This window comes from Melitaea cinxia, chromosome 21, assembly GCF_905220565.1.
Source record: "Melitaea cinxia chromosome 21, ilMelCinx1.1, whole genome shotgun sequence".
NCBI lineage: Eukaryota > Metazoa > Arthropoda > Insecta > Lepidoptera > Nymphalidae > Melitaea > Melitaea cinxia.
In genome coordinates, this window is record NC_059414.1 from 10924154 (window position 1) to 10942973 (window position 18820).

At 33.8% G+C, this 18820-nt stretch overlaps 1 protein-coding gene across 1 annotated transcript; it reads left to right on the forward strand.

The window, feature by feature from the left end:
- Positions 1 to 6488: 6488 nt before the first annotated feature.
- LOC123663988 (syntaxin-12) lies at positions 6489 to 13850 on the forward strand. Its single transcript, XM_045598623.1, has 6 exons — positions 6489 to 6643; positions 6984 to 7211; positions 8226 to 8391; positions 10091 to 10219; positions 12348 to 12486; positions 13657 to 13850. The coding sequence occupies exons 2-6, from the start codon at positions 6991 to 6993 to the stop codon at positions 13830 to 13832; spliced, it is 831 nt and encodes a 276-aa protein (XP_045454579.1). The 5' UTR covers positions 6489 to 6643; positions 6984 to 6990; the 3' UTR covers positions 13833 to 13850.
- The last annotated feature ends 4970 nt before the right edge of the window (positions 13851 to 18820 follow it).

Consider the following 18820-nt stretch of genomic DNA (forward strand, 5'->3'; position numbering starts at 1 on the left):
GCGGTACGGCGGGAGCTGCCAGTCATGCCAAGAGACGCTTGCGCAGGTCAGGCGTTCACTTCCTCTACTACCGCCCGCGCGGCTGCGCCCACATCCCCGTCTCCGTTTGTTGATCATATGTTACTCGAATTAAGAATGCGAAATTACTGTTTTGCTATAAGTGTAGCGTACAGTCCGCCTGGTATGAGTTCCGAAGTATATGCTTCATATTTTGATTACTTGGAAAATGTTCTTTACAGTCCTGATATGAATTCATTTATAGTTGCAGGTGATTTTAATTTACCCAGTTTAGAATGGCGGCAGATTTGTGCACATTTAGAATCTATTATGTCGAATACATACAACCAATCTAATATTCATTTAATAAATTTTATGTCTTTGTTCAATTGCTTGCAAGTTGATAAATTAAAAAATAGAAATGATCGAATACTAGATCTTTTTATAACTAATATTGACGATTGCGGATCTTCGCTTGTTCCTATTTCACTGCTGCCGATAGACGAACATCACCCGCCTTTCTATGTACTGGTATCAATTAAGAGTGTATACTACCTCAATCCATATCCATCCTACCTACTCTGTCGAAGCTTTTTGAAAGATTAGTTCATAATAATATTTACCCATCTTTACATAAAAATATAATTGAAAAGCAACACGGTTTTGTACAGCGGCGTTCTACGACAACAAATTTATTAATTTATATTAGTCATCTATTTGAAGCACTAGATCTTAACATACAATCAGACAGTATTTATACTGACTTTCAAAAGGCATTTGATAGGGTGGATCACAAGATACTTCTTGAAAAACTTGCCTTTAAATGGAATACGCGGAAACTTGTGACGTTGGTTTAAATCTTATATAAAAAATCGCACCCAAAAGTAATGATCAATGGACATGAATCTGATTTCGTATTTATTAGCTCTGGAGTGCCACAAGGCCATATTAGGGCCATTATTATTTATATTATTTATAAACGACATTCACCACTGTTTCAAGTCTAGTTACTTTCTATTATACGCGGATGATCTTAAAATATATCATAAAATCCAAAATTCAGATGACCATAGGAGACTGCAAGAGGACCTTGACAGATTCTCAGCTTACTGCACGGTAAATAAATTAGCGCTTAGCTTAAATAAATGCAAAGCTATAACTTTTACAAAAAAAGGACACTTAGCAGTTTTTCCTATATGTTATGTGGTGAGCGTCTTTAGGTTGTGGAACACATCAGAGATCTTGGGGTTATACTAGACAGAAAGCTACATTTAAATATACATATCGATTATATAATTAGCAATGCTTATAAATTATAAGGATTTGCGATGCGTACTTGTAATGAGTTTAAGTTGGCTTCAACATATCTTCATATTTATAAATCACTAATACGTCCACAGCTTGAATATGCTGTACCTATATGGAACCCATATTATAGCAAACATATAGATGCGCTAGAGACAGTTCAAAAAAAAATCTTACGTTGTATGCGTTATAAATATTGCTTTTCGCATTTATCTTATGTTCAGATGTTAGATAAATACAAACTCTCCACTCTTAAATCAAGACGAACATATCTTGAATTAATGATGCTTTACGACTTATGTCATAATAAGTATGATTGTATTCCCCTAAATAATAAATTATGTTATAAGATTCCTACTGGAACGCACTCTCGTAAGCCACATTCCATATTTGCCACTGCATTTTGTAGAACAAATGCTGGTAAACGCTCACCCTTGTATAGAGTTACTGATGTTTATAATAAGCTTTTTTTGTCGGTGGATATTTTATTCGCAAGAGTTGCTTAGTTTAAAAAAGAAATTTTTGAATTATTGCATTAACAGTACAAACGGAAACGGGTTTACTCATTGAATTCAAACCTTGCATACGGACTCGGTGTGGGTAGCCTAGTAGTTAACACTGATCCCAAGATGCAAGTCGTAGTCGTAGTCGTAAATGCACCCTATTTGTACTTTGGCTGTGCAATATACAGTTAATGTTTAAGAGATAGAAAGATATATAAGTTGTCTGCTTAGTGTGTATTTCTAGCTGAGTAATAATAACAATAATAATCACTAGTGTTTGGTTGATGGAATTTAGGGAAAAAATGTATTTGTAATGTATTATGTATATTAGATACCTACCATTTCTTTTCTTTGATGTGCATTTTTTACTATTATAAAATTGTAATCTGGAGTTGACGGTGTTGGTGTCACGATTAATAATGTTTGTATTGTAAGTCTCTTATGTAAAACTTTATTGTGAACACTGTTTGTTAACTTAAATAAAAAAATAAAAAAAAATAACTGTTTCCAATGCTTTTATATGTGCAACTCTATTTTTACCCTCCATTTTGACGTCATCTAGGAAAATTTCTACATTAGGTATGTTGCCTAAAAGTGAACACATAATTCTTTGGAAATACCTGGACTAGATGCTAATCCATAACTTTTTTTTTTTTTTAAATATATAGACTAGCGCTTAACCGCGATCTCACCTGATGGTAAGTGAAGATGCAGCCTAAGATAGTGCGCACTTGCCTAGAAGATGCCTATTCACTCTTGATTTGAAAATACCCAAGTTGTGATTATTTGGAAAAACGGAAGCCGGAAGGGCATTCCAGATTTTTGCGGTGCGTATTAAGAAAGACGAAGCAAAACGCTTAGTGCGAGATCGCGGGATTTCAACCACGTAGCGGTGCACACTCAAGCGATGCCTAGCGGTTCGGTGGTAGAATGGTGATGGTGGAACCAAATTGCGCAGCTTTTGGGCACACTCTCCGAAATATATTCTGTAAAATACAGACAGACAGGCAACCTTGCGCCGATGTTCAAGACTTTGTAGTCTAGAGTTAACCAGTGGTTCATCACCGATGAGTCTTCTGGCACGTCGATCCACAGACTCCAAAGCAGCAAGCTGGTACTTGGCAGAGCCATCCCATAAGTGACTGCAGTACTCCATACTCGATCGAACTTGTGCTTGGTACAGAGTGAGAAGCTGTTCCGGTGTGAAGTACTGCCTGACTTTATTGAGGATACCAAGTTTCTTACCGGCAATTTTTGCCTTAATAAAATATTTAAATATTTATGCCTAAAAGATCAATATTATCGGTGATCGGTACAGATACACCCCGGAAAGTCGGAGCTAAAGGGAATGGACTCCGTTTAGCGGTGAAAAGACACGCTTGCGTTTTGAGAGCATTAAATTTGACTAGGTTAGCGTCACCCCAATCGGATACCTCTTTTAAAGCCAAATTCATGCGTTCAACCAGAGCCTCTCTATGCTCAAGAGTTTCAGCCCCACTAGCTCGGGGACTGGACATGTATCTCTCCGTAACAGTGCTGTCGTCCGCGTATTCAAAGATACCGGGCTTGAGGAGGTCATTAATGTGAAGCAAGAAGAGGGTTGCAGAGAGAACTGATCCCTGTGTGACACCGGCATTAACCGCCTTCAAATCAGATGAGGAGCCATCCAAGACCACCCTAAATGATCGCCCACTCAGGAAATCTGATATCCAGCCACACAGGCTAGGGGGTATTCCGTAATTCGAAAGCTTACTCAATAGGCTCTCATGCCAGACCCGGTCAAATGCCTTCGAGATATCAAGTGAGACGGCTAACGCCTCTCCGTGCTTATCCAAGGCATCGCCCCAGATGTGCGAGGCATACACTAAAAGATCCCCCGTGGACCTGTTACGGCGGAAACCGTATTGCTGGTCCGCCAGGAGGTCATTCAATTCGAGGTATGCAAGGAGCTTATCGTTCAGTATGCGCTCCAAACTTTTACAAAGTATGGAGGTGACTACCCTTTTTAGGTACAGGTTGTACATTGGCAATCTTCCAAGCTTTAGGAACCTGAGCTGATTTTAGGGAGAGGCGGTACAAGCGCGTTAGAACCGGAGACAACTCAAGAGCACATGTTTTAAGAACTCTAGCTGGTATCCCGTCAGGACCACTAGCCTTATTCGTATCCAAATTGCGGAGCGCTCTCAAAACCACAGTTTGGTGAATGCATATATCGGACATAGCAAATTTGGAAGGTGGATGTCGAGGAGGTGAGGCACTACCAGCATCAAGGTGCGAATTTTCCGCAAACAGGTTTGCTAAAAGGTTAGCCTTGTCTGTCGCAGTAATGGCCAGCGATCCATCTGGCTTCAGCAGAGGAGGCAGCGAGGGACGGCAAAAATTCATTTCCACCGACTTAGACAGCGACCAAAAAGCTTTACTTCCACACGGATAGGAAGCTAATTTGGCTCCAATGCGATTAATGCGGTCGTAACGAGCCCTTTTGAGAACCTTTTTGTAGGACTTAGCAGCTGAGTTGAAAGCTCTTTTTTTTGTAGTTATGTCCGGAGATTTAAGGGTACGGGCTTCAGCCCATGCTGCAAACGCTGAGTCCTTACGGGCTGCAGCTTCAGCACATTCTACATTGTACCACCTAGGGACCGTGACATCAAGCGATACGTCAGCAAATGGAATGAAGTACTCCATCGCCTGACGTATCACTCCCGATATTGCTTGTTCGCAACTCGACGGATCACACGAAGAAAAGCAAGTACTCCGCCAGGGGTACGATGCGAAAAAGTGTCGCATCTCATCCCAATCTGCCGACTTATATCGCCACACACGTCTGGTTCCGGTAGGACTGGCATCAAGGGGGTGAAAGTTAGATATTGACTTTACCACACAGTGATCAGATGTGCCTAGGGGAGCCGCAATTGATATCGAGGACCGGTCTGGGTCAGTTGTCATCAGAAGGTCCAAACAATTAGGTGTGTGGTCGTCAACGTCGGGTAATTTGTAATTTGAGCGCCTCTCTCCCGGCATGGTCGGTATTTTGGTATGGGAATAGCCAGTCCTGGTGGTGAGCGTTAAAATCCCCCAGAAGTACCATTTGGGCAGCTGGATACCGACGTTGGACCACATCAGCCGTCTCACTGAGATAGTCGAACATTCGAGTTGTCTCTCGATCACCGCTGTGCGACCGATAGGTACAGGCATACACAATCTGCTCCACACCCGTGTCCAATAAACACCACATGATGGAAAGGTTAGGTATTTCCAAATTACGCAGACGCTGGCAGCAGACATCATTACGAGCATACATACAGACGCCAGCGCGAGATTTAAAGTTATGCTCAAGCGAATACCAAGAGTACTGCAGATACGCTACGTCTGCTGGACTACCGATTTGCGTCTCCGTAAAAAAAGTAATAACTAATCTATTGTACTTGAATTACTTACCCTATGTGTGCTTATAACTATCGATGTCGTATACTCCTTCGATTCATCGACCTCTATTTGATTATACGCCTATGAAAGGTCAATTTTTGAAAAATAAGCCGACCCGCTTAATCTAACTAAAACATCTTCAATTCTGGGTAGAGGAAAGCGATCGATCAGTAAATTCGGGTTAACCATTGCCTCATAATCAGCGCAAATTCTCAAGGAACATCAGCCTTGTTCACCGGCACCAGTGGCGAGGCCCAGTCGGAGCAGTCGACGGGTTCGATGATGCCGCCCCGCAGCATCACGCTCAGCTCGCCGTCCACGCGCGCGCGCATCGCGTACGGCAACGGCCACGCGCGGTGGAACACCGGCACCGCGCCCGCGCGCAGTCGCAGCGTCGCATGCCCGCCCGTGTCCCGACCTAGTAAGCCGCCGAATATTTCCTTATACCTATTTATCAAATTAGATATGTCCTCATTAAACTACACATCCTAGTCTGAAATTTAATTCGATCAACCACTGCCTACCTAAAAGCGATGTTTTGCCACCTTCTATTACAAATAATTCCAAATTCTTACTGACACTTAAATTTGACAACTGCTTTTATGACACCTACGGGTTTAATTCTCACACCATTATAAAAATTTAAGACAACATCTCGGTATTCGAGTTTTAAATGTCTAAATTTATTATTGTATGTAACACTACTTATACATGAAACTGCCGAGCCAGTGTCTACTTCCATATTAATTACATGATTTTCAATGGAAATCAGTAACTTAACCGCTCGATTTAGTTTTGTTAATTAGTCTTGTTAATTATTAACAAAACAAAAACAACAAAGTACTATAATAATAAATTTTGAGCTATATGTAGTATGAATAGGTAGGTATTTAAAGGTATATTGAAAATTAGTTCGAGGCCAAAAGTCTAGATGGCGCTGTTTTTATTAGGTTGACTGAAATAGACCTTGAGAGGGCTCTCTGTTTCTGTAAGTATTACTATGCTCTGTGGATAATACGTAATATTACTTAATAACAACTTGTAGAGACATCTCTGGATCATCTTTAAAAGTACATTTTATACATTGTACGTTAAACTAAACTTAGAAAATTAGGGATGATATTAAAAATAATTTATTACATTTTTATTTCAAGTAAATTTAATCTCTTATAATTATAAATTATATTTTATAAACAAATATTTGAAACCCAATTTTTAAACATGAATTAAAATAACAAAAATATTGACATTCTTTTTGACTTTGACGTTGATGTGGAATGGCATGAAATGTTGACGTTTCTCTTTACCAATTTACAACTTAGTCTTAGCCGCAGTAATACAAATTACTACGATTTGACTTACATTATTAACTAATTTTCATAACGAGTTTCTCCCCATTATATTTCGTAAAGGTTAGTATGCTATTTCGTAATAATATTCAAAGATTCTTTGTTAAAAAGTTACAAACCCAAGTGATTCATCCCAAAATCGTAATAAAATCTATCTACGCCTTTAATATTGTTTTTAATTATTCAGTGAAAGATTACAGGTTTAGTGTATGGAAGAGCTTAAACCGAATTCTTCGTTCTCATTGTTAGGGATAATTTAACATTATAAAAATGTTTGAAAGGTTTACTCTAAATAAATATAATATATTATGATAGCTATTCCAAAAAAAAAATATTTATATCTAAATTTTTATCTATTGATCGATTATAATAGAAAGAAAATAATTCATCTTTTAAACTCTAGATTCAAAATGGCAGAAAGAGAACCAATTAGTGGATCAAGCCGCGACTACGGAGCCATTGCAGCTCCACCTTCAGTAGCCTTTGCTGATTTCAGCCCAACAGAACTATACAATCTCAGCGAAGGCATTGCAGACAATGTTAACACAATTAATAATGGATTGAGAGCATTAGAAAAGATGATGAAACAAATTGGAGGGCCGAATGACAGCGTGCAACTGAGAGACAAAATGTAAATTAGTTTATACTGTACCATTAATATGTTATGTTACACTTTATTTAATATATAATAACAAAACACAAAAAATTACACAATGTCATACAAACTTGAGCCAGACCCTTATAATCCAGCCTTATCAAATAATCCATTTTTAGTGAATGTCTACTAACTATAAACTATCTCCCTGCCAGTTTTAATCTTTTTGTACCCAGTGGTTTTTGAGATTTCGTGATAAATTAATTACTCAACAATTTTTTATACAAACAGATGATAAAAATAGATCAAGAAAATACAGTACATACATAATATTCAAAATCAGTCCAATTATTGTTTGCTAATTTTTATATTAGCAGTAAAGATAAACATTTTGATGAAAATTGTGTACGTTGGAGGAATCTCTAAGTGCACTGATAAAACTATATTCATCACCTTTCTCAGATAAAACATTTAAGTAAATTTATAATCATATTTGTGTAGGTACATGTAAGGTGAGATAAAGAATACTTGAAGAGGGTAAAAAGTATTTTGATTAATAATACATAACATTTTACAATTGTGTTAAATACTTTAGTCATAAAAACAATATGTATAAAATTGTATTATAATTTATCTTAGAACAGTCCCTCGTGCTATAATTGTTTTTGTAATTTGTACACAAAATTAAAAACAGCAAAGCAATCAATAAGTAATAATTTAAATAATTTTTAAACACGTCTTCATCTGTCAATGATTAAGCAAAAATGTTATGTTAATTATTTTTACTAATATTACTGTTGAGTATAAAGCCTGTATTGAACTAAAACTTCTTAACCCACACTTGACTTGGGAAGTAAGGTGGTGAATGCGTGACGAGAATGTTACGAAAAGTGTCATCGGACGAGGCGAATGGAAGTTGAGAGAGAGATGTAAGTGAAGATAGAAAGAGGGTTTTATGTTTCGTATATTACTGTAGCAGGCAAAGAAGTTTTACTTCAGATGTAGGTCTGAAGTACGCTTTTTTGTTATTTGTTATTTTACTGATTTTAGACATGACACTCAACAAAATGTAAACAGTTCTGTGTCAGCAACAGCACGGGATATACAAAGGCTGGGTGTAGTTGTTCGGAGAGGAGACAAGCCACAGAAGTTACAAGTTGAAAGACTAACGCAAGCCTTCAAAGATGCGCTTGCTAAGTACTCATCTGTGCAAAAGGTAATGTAACTTTATTGATTGATTTTTATTGAAAATATTGGCATCTTTTTTTTAATATGTTGAAAATATCAACAAAATTTTTCTTTTGTTATATGTTCTATATTGTTAATAATGTTAACTGGACTTTATATTATGTCTGCATTAAAAGTATTGTGAAGAAGAAGACGCCGCGTTGGCGCAACGGTCCCAGCCATGGATTGTGCCTGTTGCGCTGGCGATTGCGGGTTCGATCCCCGCACATGACAAAAATTTGTATTGGCCATACAGGTGTTTGCCGTGGTCTGGGTGTTTGTGTAGTCCTTGTGGGTCTCGTCACCGTGCCTCGGAGAGCACGACAAGGCGTCGGTTCCAGTTGTTATCATGTACACCTGATAGCGATCGTTACCCATAGTAGGGAATATATCCGCCAACCCGCATTGGAACAGCGTGGTGGATTAAGCTCTGATCCTTCTCCTACATGGGGAAAGATGCCTATGCCCAGTAGTCGAATAGTACAGGCTGAAGCGAGCAAAGGAAGGAATATAGAGTAGTGTAGAGGATATGTTCACTAAAGTCTAATTTAAATTGATACTGAATACATCAATATCACATAAAATTTAAATGACAATTTTAAAAACTTACAAAAAATAAAACGACTGTGCTTTAGGCCACAACTATAGTAAAACTTCTTTAGCAATGAGCCTACACTGTGTCTTAGATATACGAAATGTACCTGAAGAGAGAAAGAAAATCTGTGCTCGCACCTCTCTCTCTTGCTCCGTTCGTCTCGCCCGATCACACTTTTCGTAACGCCCTTGTCACGCTTCACCAGCTAACTCCAGGTCAAGCGTGCATAAAGAAGTTTTACTTCAAAAAATAATGAAATTTTAAATGGTTCAACTTAAAAACTATATTCTTTTCTACTTTATGAAAATACAGACAGTCAAATTTTAACTGTAAAATTATTTTAAAAGGGTTAGGAAATAATCAAAGTATAAAGGCTAATATCTACAATAATGAATTCCTTCTAATACACTTAGTAGATAGAGGCCATCTCATCTAATAAGATTAACAACAAGGTTTAAAGATGTAGGTACCTTTTGCACTACTATGGTACATATATTAGAAACTTTACAAGACGCTGCTGCCCGTCTTCGGCCTGTGTATTTCAAAGCCAGCAGTTGGATGGTTATCCCGCCACCGGTCGGCTTTTTAAGTTCCAAGGTGGTAGTGGAACTGTGTTATCTCTTAGTCGCCTCTTACGACACCCACGGGAAGAGAGGGGGTAGCTATATTCTTTAGTACCGTAGCCACACAGTACACACGTAGTTTATGATTTAATTTATATTAATTGGTGATAGCTTTACCTTAAGGTAATATGATTAATATTTTTTTTTATATGATTGATAGGTATATGATTTTTTTTTTTAATATGAAAAATGACAATTACAAAGTGCTCTTGAAGCCTACTTGAATTAAGGAATTGTTGATTATGATTTTATTGGTCTATATGGCTTGGCATATTTGGCTTATACAAATCGCTCTCAACAAACATACAATTTACATACAACAAATTAACACTATTGAGATATTTTATATAAATTATGTAAACTATAAACTATGTTCAAAATATTATGTATCACAATACCTACTTACACACATAATAAAAAATGCTACACTATTACGAAATCTTAATAAAGAATCTAAATGATATTTTTAGCAAGTGTCAGAAAAGATGGCAGCTCACATACCAACACAAGGCCGTCCAAGGAACGACCCTCAAGCTCTAGAGAGACAGGCTATAGCTGACGATGAAGAAGCGACTTTATTAGCGAACCAACAAGCTCAGGTAAAAATTTCATTAATATGTTCTTTTGGAGTCTCAGACGAAATTTACCATCAGAAGATATTGGTAATAAATTTAATGTCAAAAACTAATTAACTAACATCGTTTTTGTCAATTCTTTCAGTTTTACAATTTCCTAATTTAAAAATGTCAGATCGTTAGGATTTTTATGAAAACAAAATGTTTTCCATGTTTGTTGTTAGTCGTTTGTTACAATGCTTATATTTTCAGAACATATATATATTTTTTACTGTGTTACTTAATTGATATTTTACGCTACTAAGGATTTCTCGATCATAACTTTATTATATCATAAAACTTTTCCTAAAACTATCCTTATAAAAAAAAATCGAATAAAAATGTGTAATATTAGTAGGAATTAAGAGCAGCAAAAAAAAAACATAAAATAAGGAAATTAAAAAAAAATTATACAAACTTTCATTGCTTAATACTCTCTCAAATTCTACCTTAAAATTATTTTTAATTGCAAGCTTAAGATACGAATAACTTTAAAAAAAATCTTGATGGAGTAATTTCAACTTCAAGTAAAGTAGACTTACATGAAATAATTGTGTTTGCTCGCAAACGAAAAAAAAACCAACACTGTTAAAAATTTCTTTGGTAAACTTACTAAAAATGTGTGGGAAGTTTTAACGCAAAACAATTTAGTAAATTTACTAAACAGAATGCTTCAACTCAATTTGAGAAAATTACAACAGACAAATAGTATTTTTTAGTAATTTTACAATGTATTGTGTAATTTTACAGTTCAAATTGTAAAAATAATAACAAAATTTGTAAATTTCTAAACACTTTACAGTAATTCGAATTATAAAATATTTGGTAATTTTACAAAAAAATATAGTATCTCAAATTACTAAAAATTTTGGTAAATCTTCAAAGTTTGTTATTAAAATTTAATAAACTGTTCCGTGAAATTACAATACAAGTAAGATTTATACTCTAAGATTGTAAAATTAAAGCGCATCTTAGCAAATTTTCTCATATGTCTTGGAAAATTACTCAAAATGTGTTATAATTTGAATTCATACACACTGATTAGTAATTTAGCCATCTCATGTTGAGTAAAAAAATGATAATTTTACAAAAAATTTTTACAGTGAACTTCAATTACATCGACAAGTAACGTAAAGTAAGACGTAAATGTAAGTACTTAGACGAAACAAATTAACAAACGTACTAGACGTCACTACAATTTTCGAGGGTTTCCCTCAATTCCTCTGGGATCCCGTCATCAGATCCTGATTTCCTCATCATGGTACTACACTTGGGATATCTCCTTTCCAACAAAAAAAGAATTATTAAAATCGGTTTATAAACGACAAAGTTATCCCCGAACATACATAAATATATATATATATATATATATATATATATATATATATATATATATATACGGTTGAATTGAGTAACCTCCTCCTTTTTTGAAGTCGGTTAAAAAAGTAAATAAACAGTATCAACGTAGACAAGTTTACGGGAGCGCGATTAATTAAACTAAAACTATTTAATTAAAAATTATTTAAAATTACAATGGACACGTCCGAACAGAATTACATGCTCTGGATTAATCCCCGATTTAATTGTAATAAAACTTCTCAAGACATATGATCCCAAAGCACGAGACAACGTGAGAAATCATTTGTTATTCCTATTCCGCTGATTAAGCATTTACTTCTATTGTTCTCATACTTTGGTCCAATATAACTACGTATAAGTCGATTACCAACACAAACATTACGTTGCCTACCTTAGGAAAAGAAAACTATGTATATATAATGCATATATTATAATAATGTTATGAACTAACAGCCCGATACTATAGCAGATAACTAGCAGCCCGACTGGAAGAAGTACATCGACCTTACGATCTTAAGATCACAGCTAAATAATTCTGCTTCCTAGCAGTGTTGTGTTCCTCTTGGTGAGTAAGGTGACCAGAACTCCTGGGGGATAGGGTCGGCAACGCGCTTGCGATGCCTCTGGTGTTGCAGTTGTCTATAAGCTACGGTAATCGCTTACCATCAAGTGAGCAGTACACTTCTTTGCCGACCTAGTTGGATAAAAAAAAAACGTTAAAAATAATATTTAAGTAAATAATATATAATTTCAGGCTCGTCTTGTCCAGTTCGAGACAAGCATGCTTATAGACAAGGAAGCATATATGAACAAGATTGAAGCAGATGTTTTAGATGTTAATCAAATAATGCAGGACCTCGCTGAAATGGTCAGTGTCCAAGCTCAGACTGTTGGTAAGTTAATTTTTTTTTTGTGTTTCGGCCGTCGATTTATCACGTGAAAAGGTAGGGGTGAAAGGGGGTCCGAAAAAAATCACGAAATATAACAAGGGTTACAATGAGATTTCACATGTGTTTCTGATTAAGAAGATTCTGAAAATTTCAATATACATAGCACCAAAAATACGTGATTTTTGGGTAGTCTAAATCCTCACAACATATCACCAAGGTGAGGTAGGGAGTTAAAAGTTACTAAAATCATCACTTACCAAATACTATTATTATACTATCTATGTATTTTAATATTGACTATACATTGGAGACCTAATGTCAGCAAAATAAGACACCTAAAAGCAATGAGAGTCCTACTCGCTAGACTGTATGAGGATTATTTTCTTATTTTTTGAATTTTTTGTATTTTTGAATTTTTTGATTTTTGATTTTACTTTTACTTTATTTAATTTTATTTTTTCTTACTGATTTTTTTAATTTAATTTTGTTTTGTTTTTATTCTAAACGTTGTTTTGTTGTACTAACCCAATATGGACTTAAAATCTAGTCTGAAATAAAGTATTATTATTATTATTATTTATTATTAATACCACTATGATGGCAAACGCAGATGGTAAGTGGTTACCATAGTCTAAAGACAAACACCAGAGGATCGCAAGCATGTTGCTGACCCTACGCCCGACCATCCCCAGGAGCCCTTACTCGCCACAGGAACACAAAACTACTTCTGTAAAATTTAATAACCGCTCCGGTGTCGTGGTGCGTGTAGTCGCCTAAAACACCGTCGGCTTGCGTGTTTGATTCCCGCTCGGGGTGGATGTCTGTCTTTGTAGGTCTCCCCACCGTGCCTCAGAAAGCACGTTATGCTATCGGTCCCGGTTGTTATCTTGTACACTTGATAGCGATCGTTACTCTTAGTAGGGAACATATATGCCAACCCGCAGTGATGCAGTGAGGTGGATTAAGCTCCAATCTTTCTCCTACGTGGAGAAAGAGGTCTATGCCCAGCTGTGGGATGTTACAGGCTGAAACGTATGAATCTTCTGTAAGATTGATCTACTTCCCCCACTCGGGCAGCTATCAATTTTGAGAAGGATATTTCCTGCTGCGTCCTACCATTTTCTTTTTAGATTGTTTTTATTGGTAATTTTAAAAACGTATGTGATATTATAGATACAGTAGAAAGTCACATCGAAGCTGCCAGTGCTGGTGTCGAAGCGGGGGTCGATGAATTAGCGAAAGCAGCTGAATATAAACGTCGACTCAGACGAAAAATGTTCTTTTTCTCACTAATCGGAATAATCCTTGCCATTATTTTGATAGTGTGGATAGTTAAAGCGTTCAAATAAATTATTTATCGTTATTTACAATGTGTCCATGTTTTATTTTTTATATATGGCAATTATTTTCTTATGATTTGTTACTCGTTTTTTTTTTTTTTTACACTAAATGTATGTTAGAAAAGGTTTTAATTATGCTTATGTAATAAATATATAGTAAAGTAGTTGTGTTAAAAAATTAAGTGGAATTTTGTGTAAAAGTACACTTATAGTTTATCGAACAAAAAAAATATAATAACTTAAAACTAAACCCTATTATACGAATACTACCATACGACTTTTAAAAATTATACGCCTATTTTAATACTTTGTACATTTGATTTTCACAGTAAAAATATATATTAATTTAACTTAATTCTCAATTATTATGGATAATTTCATAAAAAGTATATTGTATAATTAATGTAAAAACTATCCCAAAACATTATAGTAAATATTATTATTTTTCACTAATAAAAAAAATTAGAATATATATATTGAAATTGATTATTATAATATCATTATAATAATAAAGTACACGGTGATAAAATTTAAGACTTAAAGAAAACGAAATAAATACATATTAAGAGCGAAAAAACAAAAACTTTATATTTGTAAGTATATTAGCTGCCTTCATTATTTTTTTTTTTTTTTTATTATCTATCACCAATAAAATATATAGAAACTATTTTCTTATTTGTTCATCATAAATAGAAAAATAGTAATTTTAACATTGATTTTCTATTTATTAACACACATTCGTGTAATTTTTCAGCATGAAAATCGATTACTATAGAAGTCAAAGTGACATAAAATTGTCACCAATTGCTCTGTTCAAAAATGTTGTATTATTAATTGTGTATAGGATGTGTTATTTATTAGATTTTTTTTTAATTATTTATTTCGTATAATCAGACACAAGAGAGTAGAATGTGTATAAATGGAAGGATTAGTTGATTAATGTCAGTAAATGGTCCTATATTATGCACAACACGACTCCACACTCAATGGCCTTTATTAGGAAGAAAATTCTATTCAGAAAACATACAACAGAAACAACAAAAGTGAACAATCTATACAAACATTTTCAACTAGCGCACTTAATTACTGAAACAATTATTCACATTGGCCTATACTTGCAATAGGTGAGTTGAGTCGTTTTTTTGTCAAAAGGAAGAGCCGAAATTGCGAATAAACAGATAAATACTCTTAGCATTCACAATAGTATTCCACAACTATCTTTAAGTGATTATTGTTTTTATTTTATGTTTTGTATTGTAAATATGTATATTCTAATATTTATTTTTAAAAAAAGTTAACAGTAAAAAAAAATTTAGTTCAATTTTTTATTTTTGTACAGTCAACATTAAAAATGTATAATTCTCAGTCGTTTAATGTTAAGTTTGAAAAAATATATATTTGTTTAATATTCGTCAAGTATCAAACTTAGTTTAATAGCACTATAATATAATTTGGAGACATTTATAGTTTCTTGGTTTTACCCCTCTATTTAGGATCTAATTTCACGCGTTAGAAGAGACATAAGTAGCTTTGATGTATTCAGTACAGTTGTAAATTTTTAAGTCATTGGTTAGTAATTTTGATGTTTGAACTATAAATATCGGCCTAACAATGTAAAACATCAATATCAGTCGATGATGAAAATATCATCATCAAGCATGACTTGTTGATAAAATAAATGGCTACATAGCTCTGTTCTGCATTTCAAAATGATTTCAATTCAATAGATTTTCGGCCGTTGCTTTTGTCTAAAAACGTAGATCGTTTCAAAAATGTCATGTTGAAATTAAATATTTTGTTGAAGGATGTCAATGTACATATGATTTTTTTATTTATTTACATACATACCAGCAGTATAACAAACGTTACATAATAAAGGTACTCTGTATAATTTTAAGTTAGTATACATGCCAATTACAGGTATGTACCTACATAATTCTTAATTAATTGATATTGATTTAAAAGAATTAAAAGAAAAATAACCATAACGTTAAATAACTCCTTTGATATGTATTAAAATGTAAACAATCACTAAATCCCGGTTGCTGTAATGAGTAAACAGTTTTACTTACGAACCGTCCACTTTCAAAAAAAAATGTGTGGGAGTTCCAATACGCGTATTTCGTTTACGAGCAAACAATTTTTTTTCATGCTAAAAATAATTATTTACCCGCTCCAAATTTAACGGTTCCTAAGAAAAACGAAACATTTAATGAGTATAGCAACGGAGTGTAAAACAGTAAGTACCTACATTTCATGGTAATTCTTTGGACTGTTACATGTAGGTGTATACCAATAATAATCAGTTGATAAAAATCTAATATTTTTGTTCCCTCCTTTGTTTGTTATTTCAAGTCTACTTAAGTAATACGAACAAAGTTAATTATAAATTGTTTTTATAATATTCCGTTTTATTTTATTTTTTTGAAACATATACTTATATAAGTAATATTCTGGGTGTTAAAAAATCATTTACGTATATTATATTTCAACAAAAATTATGAATAATTTAAAAAATAATAATTACGACCTCTTCACACTAGCAATGCTTAAAAAATAGAGTAGAATTTGTATATACATATTTATAATTAATTTATTTCTAAACATAGTGTAAAAGCATATTCTTTTTCTTTTTTTTTTGTAATTATCAAAGTTAATTTCATATTTACATTACTACTAATTTATATAGTTTAAAAAAAGCAACGAATTTAATTACTAACCTTTTTGTACTGTACTGCATTTTAGTAACGTTCAGAACCCATTATAATGGTTGCAAATACACTTTGGGTACTATTTTGATATTTGCAAATAGACCCTGAGATGTATATAAAATTGAACGTTCTGTGACTATTTTAAAAAGTCAACACGACGCCTCTTATTTCATTATAAAAACAGTATTCATTTTTACTCTGCCACTATTTTACAATATAAGATTTAGAATTAAATGTTTTAAAAATGTATTTAGATATCGTAACCTCAAGTATTTACCAATTATGAATAAATCATTTATCAAAAGGAAATCGTCTTTTATTTGTTCCTAAGTTTTTAACATACTATAAACTGTTGCGAGTGTTGTCGAAAACATCACAATTTAATGATGGTCAAATAAACAAGAATCTAATAATTCAGTTTCATCATTCACTTTAGGAAACTACTTAAATCGTAAATGATAAATCTAACAATTAAAAATTAAGTCTCAATATTAGACAAACTAGAAAGCTAAATTACGAAATAACAGTTTTAGCAAAGAGTAAAATATACATACAACCTATATAGGAGAGTTTACGATAGCTTAATTTTTTTTTAACAGACTTCAAAAAAAGGTTCTCAATCCGACTGTATATTTTTATGTATGTTACATCAGAACTTTTTACTGGTTGGACCGATTTCGATTATTCTTTTTTTAATCGAAAGGTGGTACGTGTCATGTGGTCCTATTTAAATATAATCAAGATTTGACTAGCACTTTGTAAGTTATATTTAATATTGCCTATTTACTTGACGGTATTTTCGTCATCCTACGTTGTATTATACCTTATAACTTTTTACTGGGTGCACCGATTTTGATCTTTTTTGTATAAATCAAAAGCTAATACTTGTCATGTGGTTCCATTTAAATATGATTGAGATATAATGAGTACTTTTTGAATAATCTTTGATGACATTTATATACATGACGGTGCTGAGACGTGCCTGTGGTTATGTTCAATACTTTGCCACAACGCCCCACAATCTATCAGAATTTAATGAAATTACTTCGTTCATTATCGATCAAATGATGTAATCGCAGTGAGTGGTATATTGCACTAAAGTAGAGAGTAGCAGTTTATTCGTTATAATTATATTTGAGCTTTTAATTTTCGAATTATCACTATTAATGGGTATTTACTTTGCTATTTTACGTCGACCAACGTTATATTAACCTCATTACTATTTTAATAGGTGGGCCGATTTCGATGATTCTTTTTTTAATCGAAGTGTTTTGTTGTCCCATTTAAATTTAATTGAGATTTGACTCGTACTTTTTGAATCATATCTAATATGGCGTATTTACTTTACTGTTTTTGGAATTTACTCCTTAACAAGCGATTTCAGATTTTAATTAATATATATATATATTATAATTTTTATTTAACATATAAGGCCGCTGGAATGAAAAAAATTTGAACAGTAAAATCTACTGAACGAATAACCTCGTTACAACGTTGTAACGTCCTCTATCGAGATGGCGTTCAGACGTTTTCTAATAACGCCATCCGGTTTCGATAGACGGCGTTATTGGATTCATTTATTTACCATTTGATATGGTATTAATATTTTTCTTAGACTAGTAAGCCTTTTTTGTGCCTGTTTAAACAGTCGATCTGAAGAAGTAAACTCCAGTCGTGTGTCAGAGCTGACACACACACTTTTTTATCGTCACCCGACGTTGCATTACACCATACAAATTTTTACTGCGTACACCGATTTTGAATAGGGTTCCGATTGATTGCGTAACGACGTTTTCTAATAACGCCACATTAGATAGATAGATGGCGTTATTTTACTAGTTTATTTACCATTTCATAATATGGTATCCTTTTTCTTCCACTAGTAAGTCTTTTTAACCGACTTCAAAGAAGGGAGAAGAAAAGGAAAAAGGAGGAGGTTACTCAATTAGACGAATTATATATATATATTTATATAATGTATGTTCGGGGAATTCTTCTTCGTTTATGAACTGATTTTGATAATTCTTTTTTTGTTGGAAAGATATCCCGTGTGATACCATGATAAGGAAACCAGTATCTGATGATGGAATCTCAAAGAAATCGAGGGGAACCCTCGACAATCGTAGTGTCGACTAGTGTATGGGTTAATTTTATACGTACGTTTATACTACTTACGTTTGTATTAAGAACTTGTCAATGTCATTGATGTCGGTTTTTTTCGTTTGTTAGCAAACACAATTATTAGCGATAGCATTGTTTTAATCAAACATCAATCAGATGTACCTA